Source organism: Acinonyx jubatus, chromosome A2 (assembly GCF_027475565.1).
Source record: "Acinonyx jubatus isolate Ajub_Pintada_27869175 chromosome A2, VMU_Ajub_asm_v1.0, whole genome shotgun sequence".
NCBI classification, from domain to species: Eukaryota; Metazoa; Chordata; class Mammalia; order Carnivora; family Felidae; genus Acinonyx; species Acinonyx jubatus.
In genome coordinates, this window is record NC_069383.1 from 164,334,866 (window position 1) to 164,352,553 (window position 17,688).

Genomic DNA, 17,688 nt, shown 5'->3' on the forward strand with positions numbered 1-17,688 from the left:
AAATTGAAATGACCCTCACTCATTATCTCAGAGATCAAAATAGAAGAACACATATGGGAAGTAGCACAGGCACTCAGTGAATGCTCCCGTAAGCTGATGCCTACTGACCTTGCCAAGCTCACCTTCCTCTGTCCCCCTCTTTGCTCGCCCTGCTCCGATCACGCCAGCTTTCTCTCCGTTCTTCCGTGCTAACTTTGTCCTGACATCTGCCTGGTCATTTTCCCCAAAACTTCTCTTGGCCATGACTTTGTTCTCCTGCTTATTGCCAAAGTCAGCACAGAGTAGACACTCAGTATGGTGTTATTGAATGAATGGATGAATAGACAGAAGGATGGACAGACGGGAGGATGGCTGGCTGGCTGGCTGATGGGTGATGGATGGATGGATGGACAGATGGATGGATAATGCATGGATGGGTGGGTCATTTGTGGATGAAAGAACTGACAGGGGCGGAGTTGGGATTGATCACATGTGTCCAAACCTCTGGCTAGATGCCACGCTGGGGGCTCCAAGCCAAGATCATTTCAGAGAACAGTGGCCCCTTCTCTGAACCTGGCTAGCACTGCTCTCTGCTGGATGTCCTAAATATTGCAGTAGTCTACCAGAATCCCATAGGCAAACATTGGCCCTTGTTCAAAACCATTCTTCGGTACACCCTGGATCACAAGTCCTACTAGGGTCTCACTGGGCCAAAACCCAGGTGTGATCAGGGCTGGTTCCTTCTGGGGCCCCAGGGAGACCCTCCTCAAGCCTTTTCCATCTCCCAGAGGAACCGCCTCCTTGGCCTGAGGCCCCGCCCATCTCTTTGACTCTGACCCTTTGCCTCCTTCTCATGAAGACCTCCTGAGGGTGCTGCCCTCCGCCCGACTGGTAGTCCAGGGTCATCCTCGTCTCAGGGTCCTCATCTGTAAAATCCCTTTAACCGTATGAGGTGACCTATCTACCTCATATGGTAAAAGATTAGGACGTGGATATTTTTGGGGGCCATTATTCTGCCAACCACAGCATCCAAGACATATCGGTAAGTGAAGGCAAGCAACGGATCAGCACGCTGACATGTTTTTCAATGTTTATTTATATTTATTTTGAGAAATAGAGAGAGAACCCCAAGCAGGCTGTGCACTGTCCGGTGCCCCAGCATGTTCTCATTTGTATGAAAATGCATTCACCTCCAAACAGACCAGGTAGAGACCAACGTGCATAAATGTAGAGAGAAGAGTCTGGAAGGGAACATCCCCAACTGCTAACCACTGTTAGCACTGTTTTCCTCTGGGAAGAGGATATTGAGACATGAGGAAGACGAGTTTTGGAGAAGGCCATGAAATAGAAAAGCCAAAAGTTATGCTGTGTCCCTACAAGTCTGAACAAGATGCAATAAACACTAAAATATTAGAGGAAAAATAGGATGAGAAACAAGATATTATATAATCTCAATATATCTCCCCTAAGATATTTATTGGTAAATGAAATATCTCCCCTAAGATATTATTGGTAAGGGGAGCGACAGATCAGCTTGCTCTCATGTGGGTTTTTCTTTACGTTTATTTGTTTACCTTGAAAGAGAGAGGGAGAGGCAGAGAGAGAGGGAGAGAGATTTTGAGGTTTTACAGATATCTGTTTTTAATTTCCAACCTAATTACATTGTAGGAAACTATTCTGCATGATTTCAATCATTTTGTATGTATTACATGTTTCATGACCCAGCTCATTACCCAATCGTCTTGATGAATATTCCGTGTGTTTTTGTCTTTAATTAATTAATTAATTTTGTATAGCTCCGCGTGCTTTTGAAGAGAATGTACATATTGCTTTTGTTGGTTGATAGTGTTGTTCAAATCATCTATATCTTAACTGATTTTCTATTTACTCGACTAATTATTGAGAGAGGGATATTGCTATCTCTTGTCATAATTGTGAATTTGACTTTTTTCTTCTCATTCCAGTCAAATTTTCCTTCATGTATTTTGAACACAGTTATTAGGGGCATACATGTTTAGGATTGTTACGTCCTTTTGATGAATTGGTAATGACCTTCTTTATCCATGTTAGTATTCTTTGTTCTGAATTCTTTTTTTTTTTTCCTAATAGAGATATAGCTACTCCAGATTTCTTATGATTAGTGTTTGGATGGTGTATCCTTTTTCCATCTTTTACATTTTTTTCCTGCCAATGGAAAGTTCCCCCCTCCACCACTTGTAGCATTCCCCACCTCAGCTTTATTGAGCTATACTTTACATACAATTAAATTCACTTTACTGTAAAATTACAATTTGATAACTTTTGGCCATTATTTATGGATGTATAACCACATCATGATCCCAATATAGGATATTTCCGTCACCTCAAATTTTTTCTCCTTTGCAGTCAACCCTCCCCTCATCCCTGCCCTCAAGGCCACCACTGATATGTTTTCTGTCAATATTGTTTTCCTATGTTTTTTTAATCCACTTGTCTGTTGGTGGATACTTAAATAGTTTCCACTTTTTGGCTACTATGAAAAAAGATGCCATGATCATTTGCCTACAAGTCTGTGTTTGGAAATGTGTCTTAATTTCTTCTGGGTAAATCCCTGTGAGTGGAATTGCTGGTGCATATGGTAAATGTATCTTTAACTTTGTAACAAACCGCTAAGCCACGTTCCAGAGTGGTGGTGCCATTTTGTGTTTACTCCAGCCATGCCTGAAAGTTCCAATCGCTAAGCATCTTTGCCAACACTTGGTGTTAATGGGCTTTTAAATTTATTCTTTCTAATAGATATATTGTGATAACCCACTGGGGAACATTTCTCTAATGACTAATTCTGCCAAGTATCTTTTCATGTGCTTAAGGGATGGCTATCCATAATCTTCTTTGGTAAAAGTATGTGCTGTTCAAATCTAATTTATTTAAGAAATTGTGTGGCTTATTTTCTTATTATTTCTTAGTATTTTCTTTTCATTTGTCACATGTGTATTGTGAATACTTTCCCCAGGTGGTGCTTGTCTTATCACTTTTTAAACATTTTCTTGAATAGCATTTTTTTTAATTTTGGTAAAGTCTACCTTATTGCTTTCAAAAAATGGTTTGTGCTTTTTGTATCCTATAGAAAAAAAGAAAGAAAGAAAGAAAAAGAAAGAGAGAGAGAGAGAAAGAGAGAAAGAAAGAGAGACAGGGAGAAAGAAAGAAAGAAAGAAAGAAAGAAAGAAAGAAAGAAAGAAAGAAAGAAAGAAAGAAAGGAAGAAAGAAAGAAAGAAAAAGAAAGATCAGTGCCCAATCAAAGTCATAAAAACTTTCTCTTATGTTTTCCTCCAGAAGTTTTAAACTTTTAGCCTTTACATTTAGGTCTGTGATCCATTCTGAGTTATATTTGTGTATGTACATTAAGAGTAAAAGGGTGCCTGGGTGGCTCAGTTGGTTAAGCATCCAACTTCAGCTCAGGTCATGATCTCGCAGTCCGTGAGTTTGAGCCCCGCGTCAGGCTCTGTGCTGATAGCTCAGAGCCTGGAGCCTGCTTCGGATTCTCTGTCTCCCTTTCTCTCTGGCCCTCCCCTGCTCATGCTCTGTCTCCCTCTGTCTCAAAAAAAATTAAAAAAATAAAAATAAAAAAAATTTAAGAATAGAGACGCGAGGGCGCCTGGGTGGCTCCGTCGGTCAAGCACCCGAGTTTGGCTCAGGTCATGATCTCATGGTTGGTTTGTGAGTTGGAGCACCTCATTGGGCTCTGTGCTGACATCTCAGAGCCTGGAGCCTGCTACGGATCCTGCGCATCCCTCTCTCTCTGCCCCTCCCCCTCTCATACTCTGTGTGTGTGTGTGTGTGTGTGTGTGTGTGTGTGTGTGTGTCTCTCTCTCTCTCTGTCTCAAAAATAAATTACTATTAAATCATTAAAAAAAAAAAAAAAGAATAGAGATAGGGATGCCTGGCCAGCTCAGCCGGTAGAGCATGCAACTCTTCATCTTGGTCATGAATTCAAGCCCCATGTTGGCTGTTGAGATTACTTACAAAAAAAAAAAAAGATTAAGGACAACTTTCTTTCTATTTTGATATTCAGGTGTTACAGCAGCAATTGCTGAAAAGGCTATTGTTTCCCACACTGAGTTATTTGGCAGTTTTGTTGCAAATAAATTGACAATATAACTGTGAGTCTACTCCTTGGACTCTCTCTCTCTCTCTCTCTCTCTCTCTCTCTCTCTCTCTCTTTTTATTGTCTTGATTACTATAAGTTTACAATAAATCTAAAAACAGGTGGTCCTCCAGGGGCGCCTGGCTGGGTCCGGGGGTAGAGCATGAGACTTGGAGTCCTGTGTTGGGTGTGGAGATCACTAAAAAAAATAAATAAGCTTTAAGAAACTTCAGATAGTCCTTCAATCTTGTTCTTTTAAAAATTGTTTTTAAGCCTTTATATTTAAAGGACAACCTATAGTTGGGGCCATGCGGACAGTTTCTGTCCCTGGACTAGTGTTTAGACATTTATATTTAATAGAAGTATGGTTATGGCTAGGTTTATTTGTTTATTTTAATGTTTTATTTATTTTTGAGAGCAGAGGAGGGGCAGAGAGAGAGAGAGAGGGAGGCACAGAATCTGAAACAGGCTCTAGGCTCAGCTGTGAGCACAGAGCCGGACGTGGAGCTCGAACTCTGACTGCCAAGATCATGACCTGAGCTGAAGTTGGATGCTCAACCAACTGAGCCACCCAGGCACCCCAATATCAGTTTCATTTTTTACCTATAATTGCTTTGTGTTTTTTTATTGTATTTTATTTAAGTGTTTTTTTTTTTTTTGAGAGAGCGAGAGAGAGAGAGAGCGAGAGCAGGGGAAGGGCAGAGAGAGACAGAGACGGGAATCCCAAGCAGTCTCTATGCAGCAGAGAGCCTGATGCAGGCCTTGAACTCATAAACCACAAGATCGTGACCTGAGCCAAAGTCGGATGCTTCACTAACTGAGTCACCCAGGAGCCCCTGTTTTATTTTATTTTAATTTTTTATTTAATCAATTTATTTTTTTAAGTAGTCTTCACCCCCAGCATGGAGCTCAACGCCGGGTTTGAACTCACAACCCCGGGATCAAGAGCTGAGCTGAGATCAGGAGTCAGATGCTCCGGGCACCTGGGTGGCTCAGTTGGTGACGCAACTGACTCTTGGTTTCAGTTCAGGTCATCATCTCACGGTCATGATCTCAGAATCATGACATTGAACTGCGCTGGGCACGGAGCCTGCTTGGGATTCTCTCTCTCTCCCTCTTCCTCTGCCCCTCCCCTGGTAGTGTTGTCATTTTCTCTCTCTCTCTCTCTCTCTCTCTCTCTCTCTCTCAAAATAAATAAATAAACTTTAAAAAAAATGCTCTAGGGGCCCCTGGCTGGCTCAATCAGTTAAGTGTCTGACTCTTGATTTCGGCTCAGGTCATGATCTCACCATTCGTGAGTTCGAGCCCCACGTGGGGCTCTGTGCTGACAGTGTGGAGCCTGCTTGAGATTCTGTCTCTCTCTCTCTCTGCCCCTCCCCACCTCTTATATGCTCTAGAATAAATCTCATGATACACTGCCGTTACTTTTTACGTAGAGTCAATGATCATTTAAAGAAATGAAGAAGTAATCCTATTCCCCACATTTTAAACATTTCTTAGGCTCTTCCTTCCTTTGCGTAGATCCGCATTTCTGCTCGCTGTTATTTTCCTTCTGTCCAAAGAACATCCTTTGACATCATTTCTTTTAACGTCAATCCGCTGGTCACAAACGTACTTGGCTTTTATTTGTCTGGGAATGTGTGTCGTCTTTGCTGTTAGGTAAAGAATTTTAGCGTTTTTGTTGTGATTCTTTGTTTCTTTTGGCACATAAAAATATTGTAGCCCAATGTCCTCCAGTGTGAATTGTTTGTTAAAAATTTCAGTCATTCTGGGGCGCCTGGGTGGTTCAGTCGGTTCAGCGCCAGGCTTCGGCTCAGGTCATGATCTCACGGTTCATGAGTTCGAGCCCTGTGTTGGGCTCTGGGCTGACAGCTCAGAACCTGCAGCCTGCTTCGGATTCTGTGCCTCCCTCTCTCTCTGCCCCTCCCCTGCGCGGTCTTGCTCTGTTTCACAAAAATGAATAAATGTTAAAAATTGAACAAAAAAACCCCTCAGTCATTCTTATTTTTGTTTCCATGTATGTAATGTGTCTTTTTCCTCTGATGTTTAAAAAATATTTTTTTCTGTATCTTTGGTTTCTGGTTTATTTTGCTTTTTTGAAATAATCTCCAAACCCCACATGGACCGCAACGCATGACCCTGAGTCAGAAGTTGCACGCTCCAGGGCCTGAGCTAGACAGATGCCCCCCTGATCCTTTTTTTTAAATTTATTTTTTAATTTACATCCAAGTTACTTAGCGTATAGCGCAATGATTTCAGGAGTAGATTCCAGTGAGTCACCCCCTACGTATAACACCCAGTGCTTATCCCAGCGAGTGTCCTCCCTAATGCCCCTTGCCCATTTAGCCCATCCCCCCACCCACAACTCCCCTCCGGCAACTCTGTTTGTTCTCTGTATTTAAGGGTCTCTTAGTGTTTGCCCCCCTCCCTGCTTTTATATTATTTTTGTTTCCCTTCCCTTATGTTCATCTGTTTTGTCTCTTAAAGCCCTCAGATGAGTGAAGTCATAGGATATTTGTCTTTCTCTAATTTCACTTAGCATAATACCCCCCAGTTCCATCCACGTAGTTGCAAATGGCAAGATTTCATTCTTTTTGATTGCTGAGTAATACTCCATTGTGTGCATGTCTGTGTGTGTGTATATATATACACACACCACATCTTCTTTAGGCATTCATCCGTCGTCGGTGGACATTTGGGCTCTTTCCATACTTTGGCTCTTGTCGATAGTGCTGCTATAAACATGGGGGTGCATGTGTCCCTTCGAAACAGCACACCTATATCCCTTGGATAAATGCCTAGTAGTGCCATTGCTGGGTCATAGAGTAGATCTATTTTTAGTTTTTTGAGGAAACTCCAGACTGTTTCCCAGAGTGGCTGCACCAGCTTGCATTCCCACCAGCGGTGCAAAAGAGATCCTCTTTCTCCCCATCCTCGCCAACATCTGTTGTTGCCTGAGTTGTTAATGTTGGCCATTCTGACACGTGTCAGGTGGCATCTCATTGTGGTTTTGATCTGCATTTCCCTGATGACGAGTGATGTTGAGCATGTTTTCATGTGTCGGTTGGCCATCTGGATGTCTTCTTTGGAGAAGACATGTCTATTCATATCTTTTGCCCATTTCTTCACTGGATTATTTGTGTTTTGGGTGTTGAGTTTGAGAAGTTCTTTATAGATTTTGGATACTAACCCTTTATCTGACGTGTCATTTACAAATATCTTCTCCCATTCTGTCGGTTGCCTTTTAGTTTTGCCGATTGTTTCCTTCGCTGTGCAGAAACTTTTTGTTTTGATCAGGTCCCAAGAGTTCATTTTTGCTTTTGTTTCCCTTGCCTCTGGAGACGTGTTGAGTAAGAAGGTGCCATGGCCAAGGTCAAAGAGGTTTTGCCTGCTTTCTCCTTGATTTGATGGCTTCCTGTCTTACGTTTAGGTCTGTCATCCATTTTGAGTTTATTTTTGTGTCTGGTGTAAGAAAGTGGTCCAGGTTCATTCTTCTGCCTGTCGCTGTCCAGGTTTCCCAGCACCACTTGCTGAAGAGACTGTCTTTATTCCACTGGATATTCTTTCCTGCTTTGTTGGATTAGTTGGCCATATGTTTGTGGGTCCATTTCTGGGTTCTCTATTCTCTAATTCTTTAGTTATAACATGACTGGGTATGCTTTTCCCTATTTTTTTAAAAAAGAATAATACCTTTTTTAAAAATGTTTATTCATTTATTTATTTTTGAGAGAGAGACAGAGAACATGAGGGGGAGGGACACAGAGAGAGAGAGAACCCAAAGCAGGCTCCAGGCTCCGATCTGTCAGCACAGAGCTTGATTCAGGACTTGAAGTCACCAACCATGAGATTATGACCTGAGCTGAAGTCGGGTGCTTAACCAACTGAACCACCCAGGTGCCCCTGCTTTTCTCTATTTTTTATTATTCTTGGCATTCATTGAGGTTCGTAGACCTGTGGGTTTATGGTTTTCATCATATTTGGAAATTTTTGGCCATTGGGTTTGTTTGTTTGTTTGTTTACAGAGAGACTGAGCGAGTGAGCCAGTGCTCAGGAAGGGGAAGGATACGGAGAGAAAGAATCCCAAGCAGGATCCACTTGGGGCTCAATCCCACAACCATGAACCCATGACCTGAGCTGAAATCAAGGGTTGGATACTTAACCGACTGAGCCACCCAGGAGCCCCTTGTTTGTTTAGTTTCTTTTTCTTTTTCTTTTTTCTTTTTTTTTTTTTTTGGTCATTCCTTTTCCTCTTTCCTTATGGGGCTCCAATTATATGTATGTTAGATCCTGATATTATCCTGCGGGTCAGTGAGGTTCTGTTCATCCTGTAAGCATTCTTTGTCTTCTGTGTGTTTCACTGTGGATAGTTTTATTATAAAATTTTCTTTTTTTTTAAAAAATTTTTTTTGAACGTTTATTTATTTTTGAGACAGAGAGACAGAGCATGAACAGGGGAGGGGCAGAGAGAGAGGGAGACACAGAATCTGAAATGGGCTCCAGGCTCTGAGCTGTCATCACAGAGCCCGAAGCGGGGCTCGAACTCATGGTCCGTGAGATCGTGACCTGAGCCGAAGTCGGACGCCCAACCGACTGAGCCACCCAGGCGCCCCTAAAATTTTCAATGTCACTAGTGACCTACAATTCCCAATGTGTACTCTATCACTAAGTCCATGCAGGGAGCATTTTTCATACTGTACTTTTTGGATTAGAGGTTTATGTTTCATTCTACCCCGTTTCTCAGCCTCTGGTTTTTGGCCTGGCCTGGTGGATCTTCACCATATGCACACGCAGTGACATTCAGCCAAAGACTCATGGGGACGCTTATGAAAATTTATAAGTTCTTTCTCGAGATAGCTCTCTGCTCTCTGCTACACTGCTCTGAAAATTCTAGCCACCTGGACCTCCCTCATCTCCCGTCTTTATCCCCTCACTTCATGAAACTGTTGTGCTCTGTTTGGGTTTTCCCGCCTAATCACAGTCTGGATGGTGCCTACAGTATTTTAGCCATCTCCTGCTGTTTAGCATGGGAGGGCAAGTCCCATAGCATTTACCTACTGTATTCTTTTAACAGTTGGTCAGGAATCTGTTGCATGTATATGCCAGAACTTACACATCCAGTCTCCAGTTCTTCTCTGTACAGTTGGGTAACCTCTAAAGAGTTATGTAATGCTTCTTACCATAGGCCGGTTTTGCCCGTAATTGAACTTGACATTGATAGGATCATATCATGCACACTCCTTTGTGTTGGGCTGGTTTCCTTCCACATCGTGTCTGTGCAATTTATCCGTTTTGTTCTGTGTATTAGTAATCTGTCCTTTTTCACTGCTGCGTAGTACTCCATGGTATGGTGGCCGCAAAGTTGTGCATCCCTTTTCTGTTGATGGACATTTGGGCTATTTTGGACTAATAGAACTACAGCTCCTCCGAGTCTTTGGTGGATGTATTTCTGCATTCTTGTCGGGAACAGTAGTGACATTTCTGGGGCATAGGGTCTACGTGTGTTATCTTTAAAACACACAGCCAGGAGTGCCTGGCTGGCTCAGTCCGTGGAGCAGGTGAATTTTGATCTCCTGCTCCTGAGTTCATGCTCCGCGGTGGGGGTAGAGTTTACTTAAAAACAAAAACAAACACAGACATTCAGGCAGATTTCCAAAGAAGCTGTGTAGTATTATATTCCTACCTGGACAGGAAGAGCAAAATTTCAGTTGCTCCACATCATTACAACTCTCGACAGTGTCATTCTTTCTGATTGTAGCCATTCTCATACCGGTACAGAGGCGTCTCATTGTCCTTTAAATTGGCGTTTCTCCGATGACCAAAGAGATAGAGCACCTTTTGCTTTTTATCTTTTGGCCACTGGGGTGTTGCCTTTTGTGAAATGCGTGCCATATTTTAACTGGGTTGGTTTTCTCTTCGTGATTTGTACGAATTTTTGTTTTGCTCTGCCTTTGTGGATTAAAGTCCTTAGTCGGATGTATAAACATTGCAACTATCTCATCCCAGCTGGTGGCTTGCCTTTTTGCTCTGGTAGGGGTGCACGCAGAGGGCGGGCGCCGCGTGTCTCGTCGCCTGGCACCCAGTAGGCCCCCACGAATGTGTGCGGAGCCAACCGGCCTCGCTGGACCTCCAGCTCCCGGCCTCCGTTCCTCCACGTGGACATGTTATTCCCGTCCTGCCCGTGTCACGGGGTTTTCAGAGACCGCGCTGGAGGCACCGCATCCGCTCCCCGCTGCGTCGGGTTTGGGGCTTCTCGAGCAGTGTCAGCTTTTCGATTCAGGAAAGGCGGAGCTGGATTCCTTCCCAGGAACTTGCCTGAGAAGCTCCACGTGGGAGCCCCGCCCACAGCAGGCCCCACCCACTGCTGTCACTTGGTTCAGGGGCGGGGCAGGGAGGGCGCTCCTGGAGGGCGTGGTTAGAACCCGAAACAAGGAAGTGGGTGGAGTTATGGGGGCCGCTGGCCAATGACAGAGAAGAGCCCTGAGCCGGAGCGTGCGAAGCTAAGCGGACGGTGAGGGCGTTGTCTGCGTTTCCATTGGGCGGCAGGCGTCGCCAGGGAAACGTGGTGGCCTGGCGATGTAGGGGCGGGGCCCTAGGGGGAGGCGGGGCTTCCGGGGGCGGGTCGCCGGGCCTGGGCTCCTGTCGTCAGCTGACCCGCCGCCATCTTGTCCGCCATTTGCCAGCGGCGCGGCGCGGAGCCGGAGGGGAGCGGGAGTGCGAGCGCGGCCTGCGGAGCGGGTCGCCGCCGCCGCCGCCGCCGCCGCCCCGCGGACAGCCGCCGACCTGGCCTGGGAGCCCGCGCCACCGCGGCAGCCGGCAGCGCAGCGCTCCGCGGGCGGCAGGCGCGGCCCCCGGGCCCCCGCACGGTGCCCTGCCGCGGGCCTCCCGGGGCTCGAGCCCGGCGGCGTCCGCCGCGATGGCCCTCAAGATGGTCAAGGGCAGCATCGACCGCATGTTCGACAAGAACCTGCAGGACCTGGTGCGCGGCATCCGCAACCACAAAGAGGACGAGGTGAGCCGGCGCGCCGCACGGGGCCGGCCTGGCTCTGCCCGACCCCGACGCCAGTACCACCCGGGACCCCGACTCCGGCCTCCTGCTCGCCCCCGAGGCCTCGAGCCCCGCCTGCTTGCGACCCGGGCCGCCGCTCGCGCCTTTCTCCCCGAGCCTCAGTTTACCCCTGACAGACGCGAGCCGCGATTCTCAGGACCTCCCGTACCTCCCGTGTGTGTCGGATCACCTGGGGGCCCTGCCGCTGGGTGCCCTCCCCCCCCCCCCCCGTAGTCTCAGTTTACCCTCTGGGCGATGGAAGCCCGCCTCCCCGTCGCCGCAGGTGGCCCGGGAAGAGACTTTGGAGGGCTCTAACTCCGCTCCAGGCCTCTGGACTCCTGGTTGGGGGGCCCTCCTCTCCGCGGGCCGCTCCCGGAGGAACCCATAATGGGATTGGTACGCGTCCGGGTGGCCCTCTGGGGCCCGGTCCGGGAATCGGGCCTTGCCTCCTGGGCCCGCGTCCCCGGGAAGGTGGAGCCGCCCCTCTCAGGGAGGGAGGGGAGACCGCGGGAGCCCTGACTCAAAATAAGGAAGCCGCTGGGGGGTCCGGGAATGGGGAAGCCGGCTTCAACCAGAAAGCCGAAAGTCGGGGCGAGGAAAAGGCTGTCCACAAGTAAAATCGTAACCGTGGGCCCCGTTTCCTTCCCTGCGCCCCTCCCCCCAGCCAGTGACCTAGATTTGAGAGGAACGGGGACGGTCAGTGGCCACCAGGCCGCCGGCTTCCTTGAGGAGGTGTCAGCCCACACTTGCACAGGGGGTCTCGAAGGCGCACCCCGCTTTCCCAGGTGGAGGGGGAGGCTGCCCGGTGGCGGGCGGTTGTTGCGTGCGGTGCGGGTCCCACGGGTCCCACTGCCCGACGCCATCCGCCCTCCTCACAATGGCGCCGGGGAAGTCGGGCACGCCAGGGTGGGAAGTGCAGGGAAGGGAGGGAATTTGCCCGAGGCACCCGCAGCCCCCGGGCCGTGTGCCGGGCCGAGTTCCTGCCGCCGGTGCACTTTTTCAGAACGGGCGTGACCTCGCTGGGCAGTCATTTGCACCCTCCTATCCTTCCTTGGCTATCCCCGGTTTTGCACCGTTAGCCGCTCCCGCTCGCAGGGGTGGTTCCGGTGCGCGTCTCACTGGGTCCTGGCCTTCAGGTTCGGTGACGGGAGAGGGGCTGGTTGGCCCGGGTTTTGTCTCTCCCAGCTGGGAGGGGCCGAGTGAATCTGCAACCTGTTCACCCCGCACGTTTCTTTTGTGCGCTGGTTCTCCTCCTGATTTCCCTGGGTTAGCGGATGTTGCTGGGCCGCCTGTTCTGGGATTGCGAGGAGGCACCGAGGCCGCTCCTTCGGGCGCCCGGTGTTTGGGGGAAGCACGCTGTCCCCGGGCAGTTCCCGGAGCCGTGGTTGATTCACTGAGAATCGCTGGCACCTTTCCGTGGGCTTGGAGCCCTTTCCCCGGGGATGCTGGAGGGGGAAGAGTCTTCGAAGGCCCGTGTCTGTGTGGGTCCTGCCCTCCACCTGTGGGCGGTTCCCAGAGGACGTGGTGTCTTGGCCCCCCCCCCCCCCCCCGGTTTCCTCGTGAACAGATCGGGGTGCCCTGGAGGCTGGTTGCTGGGGTGTTCTCCAGTCGCCGCTCGGCCGCTTCTGCACCCTCTGGCTGCGCTGGGTCCTCCCCTGCTTCCCCACCGCACCCCGCTGAGGACTCGACACTAGGCGCTTTCTCCGCGGCAGTGTAGCGCACTCCAGAGTTGGCTTGATAATAGGTTTTAGCCGAAATCTTCGGTGCGGCATCCTACAAATGAGGCTCGACGGGGCCTTGAAAGGCCACGTGGAAATGCAGCGTGATCTGTGGTGATTCAGTCGTGTTGTTGGACATCGGGAGGCTTGCGTCCAAGTTCTCGGGCTTATTGACTGGGTGACGAGGGAAGTGCCTCTGATACAAAGTGGGGGTGACAGCGTCTGGGTGGCTCCGTCCGTTAAGCGTCCGACTTCGGCTAAGGTCGTGATCTCGAGGTCCATGGGTTCGAGCCCCGCATCGGGTCCAGCTCTGTGCTGACAGCTGGGAGCCTGGAGCCCGCTTCGGATCCTGTGTCTCCCTCTCTCTCTGCCCCTCTTCCGCTTGCACTCTGTGTCTCTCTCAAAACAAATAAGCATGAAAAAAACATTTTTGAGTCGGGTGACAGCCACCCCCTTCAAGTGCTTCTGAGGATGCTGTGGGTGACGTAATGCGGGTTTACACCGGGTCACCCACGAAGCTGTCTACTTGGCTATTTCCAGACCTCAGCCTCTGACCCCTTAGTGGGTTGTGAATTCAATTTAACGAGTTATGTTGAAAAAGAAACTAGAAAATCCCAGTCCTGCGTGCACATAGAGTAACTGCCGTTTATTGAAGCTTATTTCAGCTAAGTGTGTGCATGCACGTGTATTGGGTTACTACGGAAACACGTCTCTCAAAATGAGTCCAAAAAGTTTGAAAACAATGGTCGAATTCATATGTGTCTGGGTGCTTAGTTTATTTTTAATCCTTAAGATACAGCACAAATAATGTTGGCAGGGAGGACAAAATCCACTTATGAATATCCTTGCTTCTAAACTTTGGATATGACAGGGGGGGGACCCCAAATGACTTCTAAAGTTTGTGTTTAAATTTTTTTTAATGTTGATTGTGAGAGAGAGAGAGCAGGAGTGGGCAGGGAGAGAGGGAGAGAAAGAAGCCTAAGGAGGCTCCGCGCTGTCTGTTCAAAGCCCAACATGGGGCTCAAACCTACAGTGAGGTCATGACCTGAGCCAAAGTTGGATGCTTAACCAAGTGAGCCACCCAGGCGCCCCTAAGTTATTCTTCTGGGTACTCTTCATATTTGGGGGAAAGCTGCTTTTCAATCTTTTTTAGGTTGTAAAATCACACCCATACTTTTAAAAATATACTCGATGTTTATTAAAGAAACGGGGGAATGCTCCTTCCCTGTAAATCAGTTTGGAGTATGTGTTTTGAGTGTTTTTTCTGTGCTGAGAAATGATGGGCATTTCCGAGTGTTGAGATTTCATTCTGCATCCTGGGCGCCTGGCCACGCCCAGTAGTGGAGCGGTGACTCTTGATCTCAGAGTTGTGAGTTTGAGCCCCACTTGGATGTAGAAATTACTTGAAAAAAAAGGTTCTGTTGGGGGCGCCCGGGTGGCTCAGTTGGTTGAGTGTCTGACTTCGGCTTAGGTCATGATCTAACGGTTCATGAGTTCAAGCCCCACATCGGGCTCACTGCTGTCAGCACAGAGCCTGCTTTGGATCCTCTGTCCCCTCCCCCGCTCATTCCCTCTCCCTCTCTCTCTCTCTCTCTCTCTCTCTCTCTCAAAAATAAACAAACATTAAAAAAAAAAAAGGTTCTGTGTGCATCTTGCTTGTAGTGTCGTGCCCCTTACTGACTGCTTCCCAGGATGTAGTGTATGAAGACGCCCCACGGTATTTTTAACATCTCCCTAGTCTGGATGTGCTTTAGTTTATTTGCTTGCCCCCCCCCCCCCCCCCCCGCATTGAAGTGGCTTCACATTGTTAGGCACAGGCCCTGATTGGATCCACTAGTATCTGAGTAGTAGTGTTCTGGCTTGGGTATGAACATTTCCAAACCATTTAACTGGTGTTTCAGAACTTTAAAAATTCAGTTTGTGTAGAGTAATATTTTGAAATGAGACGTAACCTAGGATTAAGATTGAGCTGTAGGGGCCTGGGGACTCCTGTCGGTTGAGCATCTGACTTCAGCTCAGGTCGTGATCTCACAGTTTGTGGGTTCGAGCCCCGCGTCAGGCTCTGTGCTGACAGCGGGGAGCCTGGAGCCTGCTTCCAATTCTGTGTCTCTCTCTCTCTCTGCCCCTCCCCTGTTCACCCTGTGTCTCTCTCTCTCAAAAATAAATAAACATTAAAAAAAAAAAGGCTGAACTGTAGGCAAGAGCTCATATTCTGTTGTTTCTCATCTCAAAAAATGGCAGTTTCCTGGGGTTCAGCCCTGGAGGTTTGTGGGACTCGCCAGGCTGTGAGGTGCATGTAGAACCAAGATGGGATCTGGTCTTGGGACTGTTGTTGAAGCACGTATCTCGTCTGGCCCAGGGCAGGCACTCCGTTTGTGAGAAATCCTTTTGTTTTAATGACTTCTAGGGAGAGTAAAGATACGAAGTTTGAACTGAGTTCTTTTCCTGTTCTTTCTTAAAAAAAAAAAAAAAAATTTTTTTTTTTGATGTTTGTTTATTTTGGGGGGGTGGGGGAGAGAACAAGTGGGAGAGGACCAGAGAGCAAGGGAGACACAGAATCCAAAGCAGGGTCCGGGCTCCGAGCTGTCAGCACAGAGCCCGACACGGAGCTCGAACCGACAAGCCATGAGATCGTGACCTGAGCTGAAGTTGGACGCGTAACTGATGGAGCCACCCAGGTGCCCCAGTTTTTTTCCTTTTCTTTAATAACATTGGTCATTACCCTAAATCAGGATCTCTCCCTCGGCACTGCTGACATTCAGGACTGGATCATTTTCTGGGGGGCTGGCCCAGACTCTGTGGGGGTTGAGCAGCATCCCTGGCCCCGCCCACACGAGGCCAGGAGCACCCTCAGTCTGACAACCACAGATGTCCCCAGACATTGCCCAGGAGAATCTCTGACCCAAACTGATAAGAAAAATATCCCTGAATTCCCTAACATTCTTCCCTTTATCCGGGCACCCTGTGTTTCCCACATCGTCACCATGTTGTTGGACCTTGTGGTATTGTGATACTGGAGATCGGAGCTCCTGGGTGGCTCAGTCGGTTGAGCGTCCGACTTCAGCTCAGGTCATGATCTTGTGGTTCGTGGGTTCGAGCCCCGCGTTGGGTTCTGTGCTGACAGCTTGGAGCCTGGAGCCTGCTTCGGATTCCGTGTCTCCCCCTCTCTCTCTCTGCCCCTCCCCTGCTTGCACGCTGTGTGCAACTCTCTCTCTCTCTCTCTGTCTCAAAAATAAACGTTAAACAAAATTTAATTAAAAAAAAGGAAATATATATTTGGGTCCTCATCCCTGGCTCTAGGCAGAGCTTCTAAAATCTTTGTAATTTCCGGGGCGCCTAGGTGGCGCAGTCGGTTAAGCGTCCGACTTCAGCCAGGTCACGATCTCGCGGTCCGTGAGTTCGAGCCCCGCGTCGGGCTCTGGGCTGATGGCTCAGAGCCTGGAGCCTGTTTCCGATTCTGTGTCTCCCTCTCTCTCTCTGCCCCTCCCCCGTTCATGCTCTGTCTCTCTCTGTCCCAAAAATAAATAAACGTTGAAAAAAAAAATTAAAAAAAAAATAAAATAAAATCTTTGTAATTTCCTAAGCAATAAAAGTACTAGGAACATCCTCGTTTATTTTTTGGTCTCTGACCCTGTTCCTGACCCTGAGCTCCTAGATCTCTCGGCATTTCCTGGGTGACAGGAGTGACTTTCGTCCTAATGAGATGACTTGGTGGCTCCTGGGTGGGCCATCTTCTGGGAGGGGAGATGGGCCAGGGATTGAATTAACGACCTATCCCGCCTGGGTGATGACGCCTCTGCAAACCTCTCCAAACTGTGTGTTGGGGGAGGGTCTTGGTGAAAGCATCCCCGTGCTGGGAGGGCGACGCGGCGGCTGGCCCCCTCCTACACTCGGGACCCTCCTGGAGCCCTCCCTATGTGTGTCTGTCATTTGTCACACCCTCTGTTATGTACTCGACTGGTAAACGTGACCGTGACCCGGCCATGACCGGGTGCTTCCCTGGGTTCCCTGTGCTGCTTTGGCACCTTAGCCGGACCCGAGAGGAGGGGGTCATTCAGAGCGCGGGTGACCACGTGGACGGGGCTCTGTACTGACCAGGCGGTGTGGCCACCTGACGGCATCACAGCCGGGTCCGGGTTATGCGGGGACCCACCCTGCGTGTGGCAATCGAGGAAGACTGTTCGCGGGCAGACGCAGAGGGTGTGCTTTCCAGATTCGCTTTGCTCCTCATCCTCGTAAGTTGCGGGGTGATGGCACATAGCACGTTACACAGTTCAGTTAACGTAATTGCCTGAAGTTCTTTGAGTGAACTCTTTGCTGGTGAGTTTATCACCTCAACTTGTGTCCCTGCCGGGCGCTTGCTTCTGCCTGCACCGAGCTCCCTGCCGCCGGCTTCTGGCCGCTGCTCCGGCTGACCTCGGCTCAGGTCATGATGTCGTGGTTGTGAGATCGAGCTCTGTGTCGGGCTGCACCCTGAGCGCGGATCCTGCTTGAGATTCTCTCTCTCCCTCTCTGCCTCTCTCCGTCTCTCTGTCGCCAAGAAAACGTGCATAGCTGTCAGCACCATGTCACCTTGGGACATTTCCGTCACACCCAAAAGAAACCCGTGTGCATCTCAGATACTTCCCCACCCCCTCCCCCAGCCTCCTGGATCTGCTTCTGTCTTCACGGATTTGCATCAAAGCGTTTTGAATAGCGTTCCTGCCCCGTAGGTGGACCTTGGTGCCCCTTGGTCGTCTGTCCTGTGTGAGAGCCAAGGGTGATGTGGGCCATGAAGGTGACAGGAATGACCATGATTGGCTGCCAGGCACCGCCTGTTGTGT

The 17,688-nt window shown here is 48.9% G+C and overlaps 1 protein-coding gene across 2 annotated transcripts in view; it reads left to right on the forward strand.

Moving 5' to 3' along the window:
- The first annotated feature begins 10,763 nt into the window (after positions 1-10,763).
- AP3D1 (adaptor related protein complex 3 subunit delta 1) overlaps positions 10,764-17,688 on the forward strand; it is a 37,518-nt gene continuing 30,593 nt past the window's right edge. For both annotated transcript variants that reach the window (XM_027049335.2, XM_053220185.1), the window contains exon 1: positions 10,764-11,111. In XM_027049335.2, coding sequence (XP_026905136.1) covers positions 11,016-11,111 — 96 coding nt within the window. In that variant the 5' untranslated portion in view covers positions 10,764-11,015. The remainder of the gene's footprint in view (positions 11,112-17,688) is intronic.